This window comes from Lepidochelys olivacea (assembly GCF_965140295.1).
Source record: "Lepidochelys olivacea isolate rLepOli2 genome assembly, chromosome: 2".
Taxonomy (NCBI): Eukaryota; Metazoa; Chordata; order Testudines; family Cheloniidae; genus Lepidochelys; species Lepidochelys olivacea.
In genome coordinates, this window is record NC_140412.1 from 90764082 (window position 1) to 90787992 (window position 23911).

The 23911-nt window shown below is 39.9% G+C and overlaps 1 protein-coding gene across 1 annotated transcript in view; it reads right to left on the reverse strand.

Moving 5' to 3' along the window:
- PIEZO2 (piezo type mechanosensitive ion channel component 2) overlaps positions 1-23911 on the reverse strand; it is a 454253-nt gene that overhangs the window by 221019 nt on the left and 209323 nt on the right. The window contains exon 4 of the mRNA XM_084618523.1: positions 2803-2845. Coding sequence (XP_084474649.1) covers positions 2803-2845 — 43 coding nt within the window. The remainder of the gene's footprint in view (positions 1-2802; positions 2846-23911) is intronic.

A 23911-nucleotide genomic window follows, 5' to 3' on the forward strand; every position in this document is an offset into this window, starting at 1 on the left:
TGTTTCTGACTTTAGAGAAGCTCTAAAATAAAATTGTGCACATTTTTCTAAGACCTGTCCTGCAATGGAAACAAGCTCTAAAACTCTGATCCATTTATTGGCATAATATGTGCTGAATTGTCTCTTTCTGGAGTCTAGTATAGACAGATGGGAAAAAGCTGTCTGAAGAAGATAGGAAGAGAATTCTGTGGCCTATCTTGATAATTATTTCCAGGACCCTGCACCTCAAGGCTTTTTTTTTTTTAAACTCAGTCAGCAAGCTATTTCTCTATTCTAAGCAGTTCACCCACAGGAGGAGGATTTAGAAAGCAACCAAGGGCAGCCATTAATCTTGAATTTAAATATAGTTAGGGGAAAAAAAAGGGTTTTTAAGATACTGAGATCTGAGGCCTGAAGACAGAGTTCACCAAACTTCGAGACATGACAACTCTCTGAAAGAAAAATGAAACACACCATATCCAATTCTTTTCTTAATTTTTCAGAGGCATAAAATCCTCACTAAAAGTGTAAAAAGTAATTCACAGCCTTATTGAACTGTTACATAGACTGCCTTCCCTTAAAGGGTTGGTTGGCCAAGTGAGACTTCTGCAGGCCAGAATGATTGTTTACCTACTAAATTATTGGTAGACCATCTCATCTCCCACATTTCCTGTTTAACTCTTGTTAAAAATATGGGACAATGCAATCAATATTTCTGGCAGGTTAAAAATGTTGGACCAAACTCATAATAGGTATAATAATATAAATGATTTATCCAAGAGATTAATTTGGCCCATTTTTTTTAATTTGGTGATGAGTGGTTTGTTTTGTTTTAATTTATTCAGTGCATTAAATTGACAATTTCTCTTCAAGGGGCTGAAAATTAAAATGCATTACTAAAATACATATGTTGCCATGAATCCTTAGTTAATTCTTCAGTGAACATTCAATCATGTTACTTCAACTGGTACCTATGGTATTTTTTAGTAATGCCATTTATATATGTTGTCAGAAGCTCAAGCAGCTCCTTTGTGGTTGAGAGCAGCTTTACATCTCAACCAGCAATAGCCTGTGAAACTAAAAAGGCAAATCAGTACCAATCAAAAAGTAACTTTTACCGCTGCAAAGATTCAAAATTATTACTTCTTCCTCTCAGTCCTTTTAACTTCTCGGAAACATAGTGTTTCAACTTATACCCTGCAAATAGTTAATATTCTGAAGGCATTAAAATTAAAATTAATCCTTTCCCTGAATTGTCCCCTGCCAAACATAGTACAAACACCCTGTCTGTGATCCTCCAGTCTTTACAGAATTAAGCCTACCACTGAAATCATATATAATTAAATATACCACAGAAGAAATACAACAGGCCTACACTTTGTTAAATTCATACAATGAAGATGGATTCAAATTTTTTTTTTTAAATAGATCAGTAAGGGTATCATCAGCTCTTTGTAAACTTCAAGAAAAATGAAGCTGTAGACAAATGTGTGGACAACTTTCAGAGCCTCTATTTCCAAATAACTTCTAATGCTGAGCCTTAAGAATAAATCTGGGGAATGACTCTGGGACCACTGTCCTTGAAGTCCTGAGGGTAAGTTGTTTAATGGTAGTATTGATCCACCCCTTACATTTGCTGATACTACAGTGGTTCAGCGTTCAGTCAATTTATGTGCTCAGGAGGATTTAGTGAAGTGGAATGCTTTTAGACAAGAATGACACAGAGCCGCCTTTCGTTTATTGTTATTAATGTCTGAAGATTTTAATCAAGGGAGAGGTTTAAATTTAAAGATAAATTTTATTGTAATAGAAAAGCTCTAAGGCACCAATTTATGCCTTGTGCAGAATAGTTTCATTCTGGTTCAATGAATTAGCCATTAACTTAAATACAGGCAAGTTGTTTAAATTAACCAACAAGGCAATAAAAGTGAGAGCAGCTAGAAAGATGATACTAGGTGGAGACATGAAAAGGAAAGGCTTTCCTCTCCTCTACGTCACCCTGGCTTTGAAAAGGCCATCTATGTTATTAGCACCAGTCAGTCTACGCTTAATGTTAAAAGACAACACTCCCCTTCTCTCATACATATCTAGTCGTGTTCATAGTGCCCCCATGCCTTGCCCTAGCACACTCTTGTGCAGTCTAGAAATATTTGGTTTAGACAGAAGATCAGAGCTCTATATATGGACAGGAAGCAGATTACTCTGCTTCATGTTTGTAGATGGGCATACAGGGGACTGAGTATTTCCAGCCCTGAGAACAGATTACTCTTTAGCAAGGCCTGGCCTAGTTTAAGTTCCATGAGAGACATATGTTTCTGGTATGACGACCTTATGGTTATGTTTGGCTGAAAGAAGCCTTTGCACTTCAGGAATGCTGAATTCCGGATTTTCTCTGATGTTAAATAGCGCTTTGCCAATCGTGTTCCTTTTCCACATTCATTCGTTTTTGTTAGTTAATATGCCATAGTTCAGAAGTCTTATGAAAAATATGGGAAAGCAGTGATACCTTCATTCAGAGGTAAGACTTCAAACCAAATACTCTATGAAGCCTACTTTAACCCTAATACATTATATTGCTCCCAGTTGAAATGATTGTGAGCCAGATTTACAAAAGAACCTTGTGCTCCATGATGATCACAGATATAGTTAAAAACGAAAGTTGTGAACATATCAGTAACTCTGCATATCACTCCCCCTAACTTTGACATCCCAGATAATGTAGGTCAATTAACGTAAATAACTCTGCCAACCTGTGTGTGCACATCTCTTTTTTTGTTTGTATTTTAAGATGTAACATGCATAGGAGATAAATTCACTGCTTACCTTTCAAAACCGATCTGTCGTAACGTTTTCTCCCATGTAGAACCTAGAAAAAAAGACATTGAATAAAGAACCTCACATTTTTAGTTTCTCTTATTCGTCCACTTCCTCTCTCTAGCTAGATTCTGTATTTTATTTTGTTTTTTCCACCCAACTGAAAACATCTTTAAATGGTGTCACCTCATAGTGGAGACCTGCCAGAACAGACTACCACTGAATGATATGGACTGCTTTAAGGTGTCAACTTACATCACCCGTTCCCCATTGCAAAGCAGTTGGTCACTGTCACAGTTGTCTTTAAATTCAAATGTGGCCGACCCACTGCAATATGATCTTCACACTACTGCTGAAATTGCTGAATCAGCATATTCACACACTACACTCTTGAAACTTCACCATTTCGTTTTACTAGTAATATTCATTAAGATTCTTGTAGAAAGTTAAACAGAACCTTTGGAAATCCCACCACGTCTTTTGTTTTAAACTGAGTAACATCTAAAATCTAAATCTTCTTTATAAATCAAGGACTCAATCCTGTAAGCATTACACATAAGAGTTATCTCTAACCATGTGAACAGTCCAGCTGACTTCATAGCATTGACTCCTATTGGACTACTCATGTAAGTCATGCAAGATTGAGCCCCATGTATTTAAAGGGATGCAATCACAAAGCCAAGATTCAAAACTTGACCAATATTTTACGCTCTGCAGGAAATATAATTACAGAAACTGTAAGAGAGACAATAATTCCTGTCAATGAATGACCCAGAAATATTATTGTTTTGCTGCTACAGCAACAATAATCCAAAAGAGGGAACACAAATTAACTAAAACTCTGACACCAGACTTCTGCCAACATCATAGATGACTCCCCATCAATTATGTAAAAAGAAAAGGAGTACTTGTGGCACCTTAGAGACTAAAAAGTACTCCTTTTCTTTTTGCGAATACAGACTAACACGGCTGCTACTCTGAAACCATCAATTATGTGCAGGACAACAGAAAAAATCAAAAAGAAAAAGCTTTGTTGGATGTTGCTCTATAGAGAATAGATGAGTGGGGAAAAGAAGAGATGGTCAGATTCAAAGAGCTGGATTTGGAGAATTTCAGATTCTAATCCAAATCTGAATTCTGTAGCTCAGATCCATCTCTTATGAAAAAATGGAGAACATCTTTTTCACTGGCAGATCAAAGTCCTGCCTGATGAATGTGTGTGGAGCACATGATGACATTTTATGGTCAGTGTGAAAAAATCCCAATACATATATCCTTTACAGTCGGTCTCCTTCTATTCTGTTAAAGGGATTTATCCAAAACTGACACACAAATAACTTTATGGGGAGCTGTTGGGTGCTCAGCACTTTTGAAAAATCAGGTCACTTATTTAGGAGCCTAACTTTAGTGAAGTTTATGTTTTTATATATAAATGTTGGCATTGAGGCGGTTTCTATTTTATCTGCTAAACTATGAAGAGTACACCAGTAAGGAAGTGGTTAACTCCCAAAATGATCTATTTTCCCATTTAAGTTACCTATTAAGTACTACAGTGCCACTTTTGTTTTCTAAATTAAAAATTAATACCCATTAAAACTAATCTAGTAAAAAATAAAGATTGTTTTGTAAAGGCATTATGTTTTATAGGGCTCCCTTCACCCACTCCAAAATAGAGAATAATATAAATAAGGCCACTAGGGCCTGCTGAACAAATCTAAATATTTAATCTCCTGTTTTTAAAATCATCTTTGCAAAAAAATTCCAATAAAATGTACATTCCTGAAATCAATAAATGTTTGACATTTAATTTCATAATAAAAGTATTTTGGAAGAGCAGGTGGCTAAGCATACAGACTGGTGAAGAGTTTGGTCACCAACACTCTACATTAAAAGTTTCTGGAAATCCCCTTTTTTTGATCTTCATCTTCTCGGCCTGTCACTGCAGACTTGGTTTACATACATTTTTGGAAACTATTAAAATAAAATTATTTTTACAGTGCAGTAAATGCTCAGGGCATGGGACGCAGAATCTTTCTGCTCTTGGCTGACAGCTTTTATCAACTGAGGCATATTGATAATTAGTGTGAAATGACGGATCATTTCCAGAGCTTACACAAAGTTTTTCTTCAGGTCTGGGAAACTGAGGCTCTGTCTACCCTGGCAATTGAATGACAAAACTTTTGTCTTTCAGAGGCGTTACTCCCCGGCCCCCCAAAAGAAACGTTTTTCCACGACAAGTGCCAGTGTGAACAGCACGTTGTTGGCAGGAACGCTCTCCTGCCGACAATGCAAATTCCGCTTGTTGAGGGTGAATTTTTTTTGTCAGCAGGAGAGCTGAGAAACAGTGGCTACACTGCGCAACTTTTAGTGGCACGGCTGTAGTGACACAGCCATGTGGCTAAAAGCTGTGTAGTGTAAACATGCCTTACTCAGAGTGTCACCGCTAACTAGGAGATGGAACAGATTGTTTACCATAAATAGTTAACACATATTTCAGGGGACTATTCAAGGTGAATGTGTTAACTACTTTTGCTAAACAATCTGTTCCATCTCTCTAATATCCTGGGACTAACACAGCTACAACATTGTGTACATCTGGTTATCTCCACTCAGTTTAAAGTGGGTTTGGGTCTACAGCACAAAAAATCATAACCACCCTCACAAGCAGTCTCAGCAGAAAGATTAAGACATGACTGAATGCTGATGATGGACTACTTAACACCTGGAGGTGGTCCTTTCAAGCCGTGATATTTTACCATTAGGCTAGCAGCAACATCTAGCAGTGAAGAGAGAGGCACACAAGATTCAATTGGAGATAAAAAAAAAACTCTACATCTTTATCTTCTAAGATAATTGTTCCATTTTCATTTCTATTTGTCTCACTAGGACATACTTGAAGATTCTGATTTCTTGGTCACTGCATTTTAACTCTTGTCTGCATGCCACATTTTGTGCTTGCATCCAAAGGACTGCACAGACACTTGAGAAAAACTGAGTGAACAATCAGATTGACTGAACGAGGTACATATATATTACACTATATATATTACACTATTGAATTTGCCCTCAAATCCAGGATTATGTACAGAACAATGGAATACAGTCACTTTGGTTCCCTGTTTTGCTTTGTGGTGCTGCTGCTATGTATATTGGAAGGGAATCTATCTGCTTTGCATGAACATTGAAGATCCTTTAACACTTTTCGTAAGAGAAGGGGTTAACCTTGGTGTTTTTGGTCAACATTTCAGTTCCCTCCACTCTTGTGCAGTGTGCTGTGTGCTGGTTGTCTGTAACCTTTCACCCCACACAATTCAGTTATATGACACGTACACAGTCACAATGTAGAGAGAGAGGGAGACCAGGAAAGTGGGCTCCCACTGGTTTGAAATCCTCCTTCGGCTGCAGCTGCTTATTAAGTGCTCTTTGAACTACGTGCTACTCCTCGGAAACAAACCCTGCCAAGAATGAAACGACCATTTTGCATTTTTTTAAAATGTATCTCTTTATGGAGTCCCATTTTATAATGTTTATGACCTCAAACACTTTGTTTTAAGAGTTGCCTATTTCATTCTCAGTAGTGTAAACCTCTAAGTTGCACTAATAGCCAAGAGTAAACACCCTGAGGTAGCAGCATGAACAAGCTGAAGAATAAGGCTATTAACGCAGAAAAATTACAATTTGATTTAAACTTGCCCTAAATGCTTCCAAAGCATTAAACAAAATTTAATTCACGTGACTCCCATTAAAAACAACAGGGCACGTTTATGAATTAAGCTGATCCTGCTCCCATAGTTGATAGGAATTTGGCTATTATCTTCAATGGGAATTGGAGCAAATCCTAAATCCCTGGCTTAGTTGTGGAAAGCATTCACCCCTGAAGTTTCAGAATCCACCTCACTTTTTTCTTTTACTACTTCATATCAGAAACACTAAAACTGTTGTACTTAATTTGGTACTCCTATAATTAGACTTTTGTTCCAGGTACTTGCTCCAGATTGCCTGACCATAAAGAATTCCCATCTGTTTCTATGATTCTGGCTTACATGAACTACACTAGCATTAAAACTCTTCAAAAGATGAAGCATAAAGTACTTCAAGAATTACTGCTTGCATTTAACAGGAAGAATGGTGAAATGCACACAATGCTCACATATTTGCTTAGTGAGACAATATTATAGGAAAGAAAGGTGATTCAACCTACTGAAGATAAAATGAAAAACTTGCTTTTCACTTCTTTATGAACTGTGAGAGCCCAGGTTTTTTGTTTGTTTTGAGTTTTGTTGTTGTTCTTACTACTACCTGCTTACTGTGAATTGAAGAAGCTAAGGAGGAAGACAATCCACTACTAGATAATTGACTCATGCTGCCTAGGTCCTGTAGTGCAATGATAGGTATTAGATGTACATAGGTATATATTAGACAGATGTAGCATAACTATTAGCTTGGGGCCAGATTGTGTCAATACATTACAGGTCTGCAGCTCCCAGGGAGAAGTCTGGGGTCCATTGTGCAAGCCGAGAAAGGAAGCACACCTACTTCACCATCCCTGTAGAAGGGTGTAGTATGCATGAACTACCCTACACATCTGATAGCATGTGACCTGTCATGGCCTTATCTCGTCCCCACTCCCTTGGAGGTGGGTCGTACTGTAAGAAAATGCAGGAACTGCAACTGTGCCTGGCCCTGTCTGGAGGGCTTAAACAGGGAGAATGCTTCTTGCAGCCTCTCCAACGGTGACCTCATACAAGGGCCAGGCACTATTTGGCCCTAAACTAATTCACCACAGCAAACCAGAGGTTAAAATACCTTGCAGAAGATGAGAAGGAAAATACAAATTAAGACCAAATCCAAAGATATTTTGTCTCTTTTTATCTGGAGTCCTCAGTGAAGAGTCCACCAGTTTGTATGAAACCAGCCTGTATAGCTTTATCATTGTATACAGATTTTGTATAGATGGATACACCCTATGGACATCATGTCAACTCAGAGGAAACAGAATAGTGCAGCTACTGCACTTTGAAGTCATTAAGTGACAAAAAGTGTAAGATGTCCTTTTTACGGATTCTATTATTTTTTGTGTGTGTTTGTTTTGTAGAAACAGATATATTTTCTTTGGTTTCCCAATTATTCCAGTATAACATGCACTAGGCTTGTCTCCTCTTTAAAGTGGTGGGTAAGGAGCAATACTACTAAAGAGCTGGCAGTGTTTGGTATCTTGGCATACTCCTGCAAACTTCACGATATCAGCCTGAAAGAAAAGAAATTACTAACTTATGCCCTTTATGCTTGTGAAAAACAAATGAACAAAAATTATAATTTTTCCTAATGGCCAGCCTTTAAACAGAGATACACGGAACTCCTACAAAAACGAAGGCCTATTCACATACTAGGCAGATTAGCAATTTGATAGTCTCATTCCAACTACCACTGCCTCTTCTCAATTGCATCTCCCAAATAAGACGGCAGAGGGGACCAGGAAGTACACCCACAATAGCAGGGCTACAGTGGTCCATGGAACTTAAGTATCTGTGGTCATGGATGAAAGATCACAATGCACTAGGGTGAGTAGATTAAAATATATTCTATCCTGAAAGCTTGTTATTTAGGGAAGGGCTCATCTGCTCCCATTACATTCAGTAGCAGTTTTGCCATTTTATTTTTATCTTTCCTAAAAAAGTGAAACTAAGACGTAATTATGTTTTCCCAGCAATTTATCAGCTGGCAAAATGGAAAGTGATTTTTTACAAAACAGACCTGTTTTTTTTAAATTACATTAAGTAGAAAGTAGCTATAAGGTTGGTTTCAGAGTAGCAGCTGTGTTAGTCTGTATCCGCAAAAAGGAAAGGAGTACTTGTGGCACCTTAGAGACTAACCAATTTATTTGAGCATAAGCTTTCATGAGCTACAGCTCACTTATGCTCAGATAAATTTGTTAGTCTCTAAGGTGCCACAAGTACTCCTTTTCTTTTAGCTATAAGATTGACTCCCACATGAGCTTGCATGGACCCACAGGATCCATATAAAAATATAATAATCAGAATTCAAACAAAACCACAATGAACATTTTTTCGCTTCATGATCAAAATCCAGATTTTGCTGTCCCTTAGCCTGAAGAGTGATCTGTGAAGTCAAATCTGTAAGCATTCTGGAGTTTTTCAGCCAGCTGGAAAGCATAGATCTTCTCAGACGTGTATCCTTTCGCTGGCTGTGTCAAAGCAAGGTTTACCAGTAAACCTTCCTTAAAGCAACATCTGTCATAGGACAATACTTCATTTAGGAGTACGCACAACGAAGGCCAAGAGCGCCTCTCTTGAACTGTGTCCGTTGTCTGGTTTACCCCTAGCTTTATGAAACTGGGGAACAGCTCTTCCACTGAAGTACTGTGGGAAGATTCTCTAGAGGCTCTGTTTACTTTCCTTTATAAATCCCATCCTTCTGATCTAAATAGTCACACTACCTGAATTTGCCAGGCATCTAATCCTGGGATAAGCCACTCAATTCAAAAAGCAGAGAATATAGGTCTATAATCTCTTTCCCTGGCTTTCTCTATCTACGTATTATACTGTAGTCTTCACTGTGGTACCTGAGCATCTTGATATACTCACCCTCAACCAACTTCCCATGAGAGTTCCGGCTGAATAAAGTGCACAATTCAGCCCTGGATCAGAAAATGTCATGGGAAAGCACTCTGTGTAGTTATTCCTGTTCTTAAGTATCTATAACATTGTCGTCATGAGCTAAAAAGATTGCTTTCTCATTAAAAAGAACCGTGCCTCATTCCATATTAACTGGGCTGAGAGAGGGGGATAGATTCATAGATATTAAGGTCAGAAGGGACGATTATGATCATCTAGTCTGATCTCCTGCACAATGCAGGCCACCAAATCTCACCCACCCACTCCTGCAATAAACCTCTCACCTATGTCTGAGCTATTGAAGTCCTCAAATCATGGTTTAAAGACTTCAAAAAGACTAAATTTTTTCAAGAAGATTTTAATGAGTGGGAACATATACTTATAAATTGGGCAGGACATATTAATGTATTGCAAATAGCAATATTACTGAAGTGTATGTGTGTGTATGTGTGTGTGTGGCTAATGTGACAGACTGACAATATCCTGCAACATCCTGGACAAACCTTACTGAAATTAAATCCTATTGAATCCAGTCTTTGGAGTTCTTGGTATTAAAAATTCAAATATTTATGTATGGTTCTGGGATTGTATGGCACTTCAAAGGACTTTTTGGAACAATACGTGTAAAGTGGATTTCCTAGAAAGTACTTGGAAGGAGGGAAATGCAAATTCTTCTCTCCAGAGCCAATCTTTTGAAGCTAACCCTGGGCGCAAGCCCTGTAGTCCGCTGGTTACCTACTCCTGGAAACTCTAGATCAAAGACCCCTGAACGGTATAAAATGACTAAATGTGTTATGAGCATGCTTGTTCTGAACTGAAACTGTGATGAACTTGTGACCAACAAGGCAATCCCCATTGCGTGGGGGTTTGAAAGACTGCTCCTCCCAATATCCTTGTTAGGGGTAGGGAAACACTGATAAGTTTATTCGCATGTGTGTGGATTCGCTTTTTTTTTAAATATGTTTTCTTTGTAGTGCTTTTTTTTAAACCTTAAGTATGCTGCTGCTGCAAAGATCATTTGCCTAGCCTGTCACCTTGACCATGTTCACCCTCTATTTTTTTAATCCCTTGACAGGCTCCTCATGGAGAGTATGATGCTTATCTTCACTTTCCAGGTGTTTCATAGTCAATCCCCACCCTACATCTCAGCTCTCATTCATTATCAAACTATGCTCACCACCTCCAGTCAGCCTGTGATGCCAGCCTCCCCTGCCCACTTGTTAAATTTTCAAACACCATTTTGCTTTCTCCCATGCTGCCCACACACTTGGAAGGTATTCTCTGTAAATAGCTACCAAGTTACCTCATTATCCTCCTTAAAACTCTCCTCTGATGTGAAGCATACAAAAACTTTGACAACAGGGTTGCCAACTTTCTAACTGCACAAAACTGAACATCCTTGCGCCAGCCCCTTCCACTGCTCCTTCTCTGAGTCCCCATCTCCCACTCATTCCTGCCTCCTCCCTCCATTGCTTGCTCTCCCACACCCTCACTCACTTTCACTGGGCTGAAGCAAAGGGTTGGGGTGAGGGAGAGGGGTGAGGGCTCTGATGGGGGCTGGAGATGAGGAGTTTGGGGTGCAGGAGGGGGCTCCAGGCTGGGTCCAAGGGGTTTGGAGTGTGGGAGTGGGCTCAGGGCTGGGACAGAAATTTGGGGTGTGGGAGAGGATGCAGGCTCTGGCTGGGGGTGCGGGGTCTGGGATGGGGCTGGGGATGAGGGGTTTGGAGTACAGGAGGGGGCTCTAAGCTGGGGCCAAAGGGTTTGGAGTGCAGGAGCAGGCCCAGGGCTGGGATAGGGGATTGGGGTGTGGAAAGGGGTCCGGACTCCTGGAGGAGGTTTAGGTGCAGGAAGGGGTTCCGACCTGGGCCGGGGGTTCGGGTGCAGGTGGGGGGGGTCTGGGAGGGAGTTAGGGTGTGTGTGGGGGTTCTGACCTGGGGCAGGGGGACCAAGGCGCAGGTTCCAGCCCGGCGGTGCTTACCTCAGGCAGCTCCCAGTCAGCAGCAAAGCGGGGCTAAGGCAAGCAGGAACTTTCTTTTTCTCTTTTAAGTGAAGAGCCAATTTGTGTTAGCTAACATTCTAGGGCCCTACCAAATTCTCAGCCATGAAAAATGCGTCACGGACTGTGAAATCTGGTCTCCTCCCATGAAATCTGGTCTACTGTGCGCTTTTATCCTGTACTATACAGATTTCACAGGGGAGAGCGGCATTTCTCAAACTGGGGATCCTGACCCACAACAGAGTTGCAGGGGAGTCGCAAAGTTATTTTAGAGGAGTCACGGTATTGCCACCCTGACTTCTGTGTTGCTGTCAGAGCTGGGCTGCAAGAGTGGCAGATGTGGGCTGGGCACCCAAGTCTGAAGGCAGCGCCCCACCAGCAGCATCGCAGAAGTAAGGGTGGCAATGCCATACCATATCATACCATGCCATCTTTACTTCTGTGCTGCTGCCTTCAGATCTGGGTGGCTGGAGAGTAGTGGCTGTTGACTTATAGCCCAGCTCTGCAGGCAGCCGCCCAGAAGTAAGGGTGACAATACCATACCATGCCAGGCCATCCTTACTTCTGCACTGCTGCTGGTGGCTCTGCCTTCGGAGCTGGGCTCCAAACCAGCAGCCGCCGCTCTCCAACTACCTAGCTCTGAAGGCAGCGCTGCCGCCAGCAGCCGTGCAGAAGTAAGGGTAGCGGTACCACAACCCCCCTACAATAACCTTGCGACCACTCCCACCTCCCACAACTCCTTTTTGGATCAGGACCCCTTCAATTACAACACTGTGCAATTGCAGATTTAAATAGCTGAAATAATTACATTTGTGATTTTTAAAATCCTATGACCGCGAAATTGACGAAAATGGACTGTGAAGTTGGTAGGGCCCTACCTATAACACTACTTAGTGCCTGGTATACACTTTGTCTTAGCTGGTGAAGTTGTGCAAGGTAGGGAGGCCTTTTACACACCCAAAATAGAGGCAGGGCACAATCTAGAGCCTTGTTTACACACACATTTGCACTGGTTCAAATAAGGGTTGATTTTAAATCAAATTCCTGTGTGGACACACTTAAAATTGACTTAAACCTGGCTTTTATAATAGCATGAATGGTAGTTTAGGTACAAGTAATCATGGAATCATAGAAATGTAGGACTGGAAGGGATCTTGATAGCTCATCTAGTCAGGTTCCCTGAAGTGAGGCAGGCCTAAGTATTATATAGACCATCCCTGACACGCGTTTGACAAACTGTTCTTAAAAACTTCCAACGATGGAGATTCCACAACCTCCCTGGGTAATTTGTTCCAGTGCTTAACTACCTTGACAGTCAGGAAGTTTTTCCTAATGTCAAACCTAAATTTCTCTTTTTGCATTTTAAGCCCATTATTTAATGTCCTGACCTCAGTAAACAAAGAGAACAATTTAACAACCTTTTATGTACTTGTCTTCCTTTCTCCAGAGAAAACAAATCCAATTTTCCAATCCTTCCTCATAGGCATGTTTTCTAGATCTTTAATCATTTTTGTTGCTCTCCTTTGAACTTTCTCCAATTTGCCAACATCTTTCCTGAACTGTGGTGCCTAGAACTGGACAAAATGCTCCAGTTGAGACTTTATCAGTGCTGAGTAGAATGGACGAGTTACTTCTCATGTCTTGCTTATAACACTCCTGCTAATACATCCAAAAATTATGTTCACTTCTTTTGCAACAGCGTTACATTTTTGACTCATATTTAGTTGATGATCCACTATAACTCCCAGATCTTTTTTTGCAGTACTCCTGCCTAGGCAGTCATTTCCCATTTCATATTTGTGCAATTGATTATTTCTTCATAAGTGGAGTACTCTGCATTTCTCCTCATTGAATCTCATCCTATTTATTTCACACCATTTCTCCAGTTTGTCAAGATCATTTTCAATTCTAATCCTGTCCTCCAAAGTGCTTGTAACCCTCCCAGCTTGGTGTCATCTGTCATAAATGTATTCTCTATGCCATTACCTAAACAATTTATGAAGATATGGAATACAACTTGGCTCAGAACAGATCCCTATGGGACCCCAGTCAATATGCCCTTCCAACTTGATTGTGAACCATGGATAACTTTCTGAGTATATGTTCCGACTAGTTGTGCACCCATCTAATAAAAGGTTCATCTAGGCTATATTTCTCTAGTTTGTTTATAAGCAGGTCATTTGAGACAGTATCAGAAGCCTTACTAAAGTTGAGGTATATCACATCTACTGTTTCCCCCGATCCACAAAGCTTTTACCCTGCCAAAGGAGGATATCAGGTTGGTTTGACAAGATTTGTTTTTGATAAATCAATGTTGACTCTTACTTCACCTTATTTTCTTCTAGGTTCTTACAAATTAGTTGTTTATTTGCTCCATTATCTTTCAGGATACAAAAGTTAATCTGACTGGTTTAGAACTCCCTAGGTTGTCCTTTTTCATGACCAGTACTATATTTGCCCTTTTTCAGTCCTCTCGGCTCTGCCTCCATGAGTTCTCAAAGATGGCGTGGACTGCACCCTCAGCAAGTTTGCAGATGACACTAAACTGGGACGAGTGGTGATACACTGGAGGGTAGTGATAGGATACAGAGGGATCTAGACAAATTAGAGGATTGGACCAAAAGAAATCTGATGAGATTCAACAAGGACAAGTGCAGAGTCCTGCACTTAGTATGGAAGAATCCCATGCACTGCTACAGACTAGGGACCAAGTGGCTAGGCAGCAGTTCTGCAGAAAAGGACCTAGGGGTTACAGTGGATGAAAAGCTGGATACGAGTTAACAGTGTGCCCTTGTTGCCAAGAAGGCTAACAGCATTTTGAGCTGTATAAGTAGGAGCACTGCCAGCAGATTGAGGGACCTGATCGTTCCCCTCTGTCCAGTATTGGTGAGGCCTCATCTGGAGTACTGTGTCCAGTTTTGGGCCCCACACTACAAGAAGGATGTGGAAAAATTGGAAAGAGTCCAGTGGAGGGCAACAAAACTGATTAGGGGGCTGAAACACATGATTTATGAGAAGAAGCTGAGGGAACTGGGATTATTTAGTCTGCAGAAGAGAAGAATGAGGGGGGATTTGATAGATGCTTTCAACTACCTGAAAGGGGGTTCCAAAGAGGATGGATCTAGACTGTTCTCAGTGGTAGCAGATGACAGAACAAGGAGTAATGGTTTCAAGTTGCAGTGGGGGAGGTTTAGTTTGGATATTAGGGGGAAAAATTCACTAGAAGAGTGGTGAAGCACTGGAATGGGTTACCTAGGGAGGTGGTGGAATCTCCTTCCCTAGAAGTTTTTAAGGTTAGGCTTGACAAAGCCCTGGCTGGGATGATTTAGTTGGTGACTGGTCCTGCTTTGAGCAGGGGGTTGGACTAGATGACCTCCTGAGGTCCCTTCCAACCCTGATATTCTATGATTCTATGAAAGATAATCACTAGTGGCTCAGAGATCTCTTCAGCCAGTTCTTTAGGTATTTTACAGTGTATTTTGTCAGACATCTAACTTGTCTAAGTAGTTCTTAACTTGTCCTTTTCCTATTTCAGCCTCAGATCATACCCCATTTACACAGCTCACCCTGTTATTGTCCGATCACTGCTAACTTTTTTGGTGAAAACAAACAAAAACGCCATTTAACACTTCAGCTATTGCTGCATTTTCTGTTCTTGTCCTTCCCTCCTCATTGAGTAATGGGCCTACTTTGTTCTTGGTCTTCCTCTTGTTTCTAATGTATTTGTAAAATGTTTTCTTTTTACCCTTTTTGTCCCTAGCTAGTTTAATCTCGTTTTTTGCCTTGGCCTTTCTAATTTTCTCCCTACATGCTTGAAACACTGGGGAAGTGCCAGAAGACGGGAAGAATGCTAATGTTGTGCCAGTATTTTAAAAGGGTAAACACAATGACATGGGTAATTACAGGTCTGTCAGTCTGACAATGCTTCCAGGCAAGATAATGGAGTGGTTAATAACAGGACTCTATTAATAAAGAATTAAAGGAACGTAATATAATTAATGCCAATCAAAATAGGTTTATGAAAATAAATCTGTCCAACTAACTTATCTTTTTTGATGAGATTACAAGTTTGATTGATAAGGGCAATAGTGCTGAGGTAATATACTTAGACTTCTGTGAGGCTTGGTACACACACAACATTTTGACAAAAAAAATAAAATTAACATGGCACACATTAAATGCATTAAAAGGTGGCTAGATGATGGGTCTCAAAATGTAATTGTAAATGTGGACTTGTCACTGAGGAGGTATGTTTATAGTGGGGTCCTGCAGGGATCAATTCTTGGCCCTCTTTAACCTTTTTATCAATGACCTGGAAGAAAACAAAATCATTACTGATAAAGTCTGCAGATGACACTAAAATTGGGGGAAATGGTAAATAATGAAGAGGACAGGCCACTGATTCAGAGCAATCTGGACTTCAGAGTAAACTTGGGGCAAGCAAACAATGTGTGTTTTAATACAGTTAAATGTAAGTGCATACATCTAGGAACAAAGAAAGTAGACCACACTTACAGGATGGGGGACTCTATCCTGGGAAGCAAGGATTCTAAAAAAATGATTTGGGAGTTGTGGTGGATAATCAGCTGAACTTGAGCTCCCAATGCAAGACTATGGCCAAAAGGGCTAATGCAATCCTTGGATATACAAACAGGGGAATCTTGAGTAGGAATAGGAAGGTTATAATACGTCTGTATTTGGCAGTGGTGCAACCACTGCTGAAATACCATGTCCAGTTCTGGTGTCCACAAAATTCAATAAAGATGTTGAAAAGTTGGAGAGGGTTCAGAGATGAGCCACGAGAATGATTAAAGGATTAGAAAACCTGCCTTAGAGTGATAGACTCAAGGAACTCAATCTATTACCTGAAAAAAGAGAAGGTTAAGGGGTGACTTGATTACAGTCTGTATCTACATGGGGCATGAATATTTAATAATGGCTCATCATTCTAGTGGAGAAAGGTGTAACATGATCCAATAGCTGGAAATTAAAGCTAGACAAATTCAGACTAGAAAAAAGGTGTAAATTTTTAAGTCAGGGAAATTAACCATTGGAACAATTTACTAAGCGTCTTGGTGGATTCTTTAACACAGACAACTTTTAAATCAAGATTGGATGATTTTCTAAAAGATATGCTCTTGGCCTGTGTAGTACAGGAGGTCAGACTATATGGTCACAATAATCTCTTATGGCCTTGGAATCTATATGCATGTGCCTTAAGCCAATTTCTTATTAAATTAAGCTACATAAAGTGGCTACACTGAGGGCTCGATCCTACATAGTGTGCATCTGGACTCCCACTGAAGTCAACAGAAACCAAAGTGCTCAGCATCTTGCAGGATTGAGTCCCAAGTGCCCAAATAAGGGTTTTGCAGTTGTTTAACTCAATTTATGGATAGATAAGGCCAACTTCTGGATCTGATTCAAAGCCCTCTTCTTTAAATGGCAAGAGTCTCATTGAGTTCAATGGGCTTTGGATCAAGTCTTATAACACCATGGTTTAAATGGAAAAAAAACCCTCATCTATAATGACGTTGATAAGGATAAGAAATGTATTTTCTATTATTAAAGTAATTATAGTTACATCATCATCATGGTATTATCATAGGGCAGTCTCAGTCACAGACCAGGACCCCCCTTGTACTAGGTGCTGTACAAAGAGCAAAAAGACAGTCCCTGTCCCAAAGATTATTAGCATAAACGGGTATGTTAGAATAAAACATTGTTCTTTCCAGCTCTACTGTGTGTAATTTATGGAAGGAAAGGGGGACACTGGGGACAGAATTTAGAATCTTAAAAAAGCAATCAAGATTTATACAAAGTTACGGGAGGCTGAATTTCTTCAAGTTTGATATGCAGGAAAATTTATTGGTGTATATTTTATTTGTAATATGATTCATAAGTATTTTTTATTTTATAGTTACAGCCCTCTCCTTCTAGAAATCAGAGATTACTCGGTAATTAAATATCATAGAAAAGAGGCTAGTGAAAGGGAGAGACTTGGAAAAACAAAAGTTACAGGCAAGCATTTTCTGCATTGCTTCTTATATGTTACATTTGTATAAAATTACAGGTAATAAAAAAGAGAGCCCTGACTCATTCAGTATTAATTGTAGGTGGCTGAATTGTAACCAGTCAGCATGACATTGTAAACTAGCTGATCAAAGAGCAGTTTTCCATAACAACAATGACTTTTTTGTTTTTACAATACAGCAAAACCAAACCTCGTAAGGTCAAATACCTCACACCTGGAGCAGAGTGAACACACAGTACTCATTTTGATCCCAACCCTAGAGTTTCTATGCAGGACAGCAAAATTTCAAATCTCCCAAAACTACAGAGGAGTGCAGGGCTCTTTGGGAAATTTCTGACATGAAACTTGAAATACCTGATTAGTCGGAAGTTTTGTACTAATCTCCTAAGGAGGTTTATAAGGAAACTCAGAGGAATTTCCAGCATTTTCAGTAAATCCTTATGTATTCTGCGGCAAATCCTATCTCCATTTTTTCAGAGGCCCCCTGCCAACAGAACTGTTGCAGGGAGATAGGAAAAGGATTCCAAGGACACAGTGGCTACAACCCTGTGTGCAGTATAGAGCACTATGGGGGCACCTGCACATGATTACAAAAGGGGCAAGTCTGAGAAGGACCAGAGGATCCACAGGTATAAGGACCCTCCCCCTCCTTCCCACTACAGAAAATTAAACCATAGCATTAAAACCATAGGACTGCAAAATCAGCCACAGAGCAGTACCTTGAAAAGGAAAGATTTTCCCCCTTAAGCTCCACACACAGCCATTCAGCACCCACAGCAGCCATTCAGACTGGCTACTGGGCTCAAGATTTTCCAGTTCTGCTTCATATCCACTGAAAAAGTGCCAAGTGAAAATAAAATGGGTCTTTTGCAAATATAGGAGGCTGGTTTTGTCTGGGTCAAAATGGCTTTGGTTTTCACAGTAAAAGCAAACGAACTTGAAGGAATTAAATGGCAGTGTGTTTTGTTTTTCATATATCTGAAGAAAACGTGATATTTCTCCATTTTTGTTGGCAGAGTGAAATTCTCCCCTCTCCCTGCTAATCATCTTAAAGGCAGAGGAAAAGTTTTAACTTCAGAGTGCAATTTAATTGGCCTCCCTCCAAATTTCTATTACTACCCTCTGCATAGTTTTATAGTAACACAATATACTGTTATGAATAATAATGTTGACTTAGTTTCCTGCAGTGATGGATGTATACAGTGTGCACGGCATAAAGAATATGCATTTCAATGTTTCATTCTTTCTGATCACCTCATCAGCACAAACTTATGTGGAAATAAATTTCATCCAGAATATCAGTGTAAAAATATAAATGAGGGGAAGGTAGGAAAGGATGGCCTTCAGAGATGCAACTATATGGGACAGGGAGGATGGGAACTTAGGAGATCTGCAGGTAAGCTGAAGGGACCATTAACAGGAGAGAAAACTACAGACCCTGTGGTCGTGTCTATCACTGTGTTATAACATTTTGTTACATACAATCGTCCCTTGTGATGTTTGTATATAGACACTATTTAAAAAAAAAACAACCACCACCAAGATGATAGAAAGAACAATGAGTGTTGATCACTTCTTTTACTTGAACTTCCATCACACACTAGAAAATCAAGTCTTATATCTTCTAATCTGAACAGAGCAACTCTGTGACAGAGGGTATGGGGACCTGCCTATAATTCAGATTTCTTCACAAAAGAAAAATTGCTTAAGGGAGATTACCAAGAGGCATGACTGAAACTAGATACAACCAGCCAAAGGTGGTCTGTGTAGAGCTAGATGGCTATTAATCATTGTTAAAGAGTATTCAGAACCTCAGTGGTGTTGCTTTCTCTGCGGTAGGAGATGCAAGTCCAAACCCTATTGTGTGTGTGTGTGTGTGTGTGTGTAGATAGCTGGAGAAAACTGATTTGGCAAGCCGGGGATGGCTGCCATACACCCAGAGAGGTTTGTGCGACATGAAAGCTGACCCAGCCACGTAGAATTCATAAGAGATGTCTGGACACAGCAAGAAGTCTCCCTGTAGACAGCAGCACAATGCTAATAGGCAGACCCGAGTGGCCTGTTTTCAAGAGATGTATTTTTCTTTGTAAATAAGCTGGAAGTGCCATATCTAGTCTAGCTGATGAGATGCGTAAATCTAGATACGTTGAACAGTTTATTTTCATTCTGTTTTCTCTGTTTTGGGCTAACATTACTGTTGTCTGTGTGAAATTACCCAAACATTCCCAATCCTGAAACCGCTAAGAAAAGGTATTGAAGGGTAAAGAGTTTCTGGAACCTACAACTGCCCAGTTTCAGCACAGAGGCACACACACACAGATAACCTATCCCCGTGAAATAGTGTTGCCATTAGGCTGCTGTGGACAAACACAAGAGGAGCAGAAAAAAAAGACCAAGGAGGAGATGAGATTTGGAGGGGCGCTGGTCACAAGATCATCATATGGAAAGTACATCACCATCATATGGAAAGTACAACACCATCAGTGTTCTCCGACTGGTTTATGAATGTTATAATTCTTGACATCTGATTTGTGTCCATTTATTCTTTTACGTAGAGACTGTCCAGTTTGACCAATGTACATGGCAGAGGGGCATTGCTGGCACATGATGGCATATATCACATTGGTGGATGTGCAGGTGAACGAGCCTCTGATAGTGTGGCTGATGTTATTAGGCCCTGTGATGGTGTCCCCTATGTGGACACAAATGGACACAAATCAGATGTCAAGAATTATAACATTCATAAACCAGTCAGAGAACACTTCAATCTCTCTGGTCACGCAATCACAGACATGAAGGTCGCTATCTTAAAACAAAAAAACTTCAAATCCAGACTCCAGCGAGAAACTGCTGAATTGGAATTCATTTGCAAATTGGATACTATTAATTTAGGCTTAAATAGAGACTGGGAGTGGCTAAGTCATTATGCAAGGTAGCCTGTGTCCTCTTGTTTTTTCCTACCCCCCCCCCCCGATGTTCTGGTTTAACTTGGATTTAAACTTGGAGAGTGGTCAGTTTGGATGAGCTATTACCAGCAGGAGAGTGAGTTTGTGTGTGTATGGGGGTGGGGGTGATGTGAGAAAACCTGGATTTGTGCAGGAAATAGCCCAACTTGATTGTCATGCACATTGTGTAAAGAGTTGTCACTTTGGATGGGCTATCACCAGCAGGAGAGTGAATTTGTGGGGGGGGGAGGGGGAGAAAACCTGGATTTGTGCTGGAAATGGCCCACCTGATGATCACTTTAGATAAGCTATTACCAGCAGGACAGTGGGGTGGGAGGAGGTATTGGTTCATATTCTCTGTGTATATATAAAGTCTGCTGCAGTTTCCACGGTATGCATCCGATGAAGTGAGCTCTGGCTCACGAAAGCTTATGCTCAAATAAATTTGTTAGTCTCTAAGGTGCCACAAGTACTCCTTTTCTTTTTGCGAATACAGACTAACACGGCTGTTACTCTGAAACCTACTTTTAATTAGAGAGCCACAAATAACAGTCAACAAACTGATGAAAACAGTAGATCTGCCTAATTATCATCACTTTTAAAAGTGCCTGGAATTCCAATTGTGTGTGATTCAAGTAGTCTATTTGTTCTACAGTTATATGTTTAATCAAAGGAGTTATATTTCTCTTGCTTTAGTAACTTATAAAATGAAATATAAACTTTTGGCCATCTTAAGAATGTGTCTAAATCTATCCTCCTCATCCTGTTCTGATTGTGGTCATTTATATTCCTCAGAATGTGTTTCAGCGCAAATGCTTCTTCAGAATATTAAAACCTTTTCAAGTATTTTAACCAGAAATTAAAATATGATTATGAAAGGTAATAAGTTTCTGCATAATAGGGATTTGTGTGTTATACAGTTTACAGGTAATTTCCAAGTGCAACTCACAAATTTGTTTTTAATCTGGGTAGATTCCTCAATCTTATAGCATTTGATTGCCCACAGAAGAAATTATATCAGACATGCTGGATGAGGGGACAAACAGCACATTGTCTTTCCTTTGTATTTATTTTTTCCAGAGATTCAGGGCCAACAGCAGCATCGCTTCAAAAAATGGTGCTATCTGGCTTACTTTCCAACTGCAAGTGTACCTGAAGAACTGGAAGGCCCCACAATGGGATTAATACAAAGAATGATGATTCATGCGTGCAATCAGCATCATTTGAGAATATAATTTATAAAGCGTTTTCTGAATATGTTCAAAGATACACTGAGAACATTCTTAGTTTACTCAAAATGAGACACCCCAGATGGGAAAAAGGAAGAGGACAAGGAACCTTGAATTTCAATAAAAAGAAATTTCATATACTTTATGTCCTGTCCCAAACTTTTCTTTATGCTGATGCATTTTTATAATATTACAAATACTGCATACACAAATCAGAATGTCTTGGCAATGTCTTCTGAAATGTAGATAGACTGTCATAATTTCTTTCCCAGACCAGCTGGAATGCATTAAACACATTTTATGTGGTATGACATATGGACTATTCACAGCACTATGGGACCCTATACCACTATATGCTGGAAGTGGAGGGACATGCATTCAATGGAGAAACAGACTGAAGTATTTAAAAGAAGATAAATCTCTAAGAAAGAACATGTCGTACGTGAAAATTTCAGCCTACCTTGGAATGATCTCTAAAGGCCAAATTCTGCTTTCGTTTATACTGATGTAAATCTAGTTATAATGTAATTCAGTGGAATTGCTCCAGATTTAAACCACTAAGAATGAGAGAAGAATTTGTCTCAAAAGCTAAAACTTTCACATCGCCCTTTCTTTTCTATAGTTATGGGGATGAAAACTTTAGTGCTGAAATAATTCATAATTCTCCATATGTCACTAAATGATGGTTATGTCTCATTTTCTCACTGTGAAGTGTGTGAAACAAGACCATGAGACAAACAGACTCAGATACCGCTCTTTTTATGAAGTCTGTAGACATGAAGTACTAAAACTGCAGCAGAGTTCCCAGGGTTATTTCACTCTGACTATTTCCTATCATCTAGGACTAGAAATGCCAATGTCAGATTGAAGTCTGTACAAGTTTAGTTTTAGTCCCCAAGGTGATATGCTTGTGGAGGAAGAGGCCTAATAGTGAAGTATAACTGACCATGCCTGTGGAAGTACCGGATGAAGATGTCTCTCTCTTGTGGCAGTACTTCAATCAGGTATGGAAGGAAGCATTTAATTCATCCCATTCTAGACTGTTTCATAGGTCTTCTGGAGGCCAATGTCAACAGTATTGTTTTGTACTGGATATGGGTCTGGAAGCAAAACCTTGGCTCCTAACACACCAGAGATTTGGGATCAGAACTGTCTTTCACAGCTAAAGCCCAGCTCTGTTTTGAACATGCTTGATTTGTGGCTGTGTTCAGAGTTATTACTACTTTATGAGGCGGCCTTTCAGCCTCCACTTGGAACACATACATGCTTGTGCCTGCACTTTATAGCTCAACAGCCACATGCTAACACTTGTACACATATAGGTGTTAGAGTAAAGGGCACATGCTAGAGTTAATATTCTTAGCTGTCTGTACCTGCAAAGTGCAGGCATAAAAATGTGTGTGGGCAATTTTTTGCACACACATTCAGGAGAGCTAGAAAACTGAATGAAACTGTGTGTGGGATAAGTAAAGCAGTGGCTTTTACCTTGATAGTGGTGGTGGTACTGTGCATCCTGGACTAAATTGAGGTGACAGAGGACCTGAGCCAAAGCCTATTAAAGTCAATGGAAAGACTCCCATTGGCTTCAGGTCAGGCCCAGGTAGTGAGTTCACTAGGATGGCTAAGAAAGTCAATGTTTTTAATCTACAAAATGATATTTTAGATATAACGTTGCCTACTGTAACATGACAAAATTACCATGGAAACTGAAAAATACTGTGGATAAATATTCTAGGTTTTTTTAAAAATAAAAGTGGAGATCAAAAGTTTTAACAGCCTAGGAATGAATTAGCATATGTTTTACACACATATTTCTCTCTTTTAAACAGTGCCAAGGTATTGATAAAGATTTTGTATCTGCTTTTCAGGGAGAAATTTTCCTAATATATTAAAGAATTGTGAACTCAGAAATAAATATCCACTCCAAAATATTTTAAAATGAACTCCGTACTAAGAATAAAGGTATGTAAAATTGCTGATGTAGGTATGGTACCATACTCATTTATAATGGGCTCAATAGTGACTTCCCCATGAATCCCATTCAAAGAGCAGTGCATTGTTGCATGAGGAGACTGAAGCAGATTGTAACTCAATGCGTCACAATCTGGGACCCAGTTCCCTGCCCCTATTTCATGGAAAGGGGACATACCCTCCATCTACCCTATATCTGGCAGAATATGTCCCCTGGTGTATTGGTGCAGTTGTGTTGGCAAGAGCATTGGGAGGGGAAGTGGAGCCATTCCTCACCCCTTTCTGAACACAGTTAGAGGAGAGGGTAA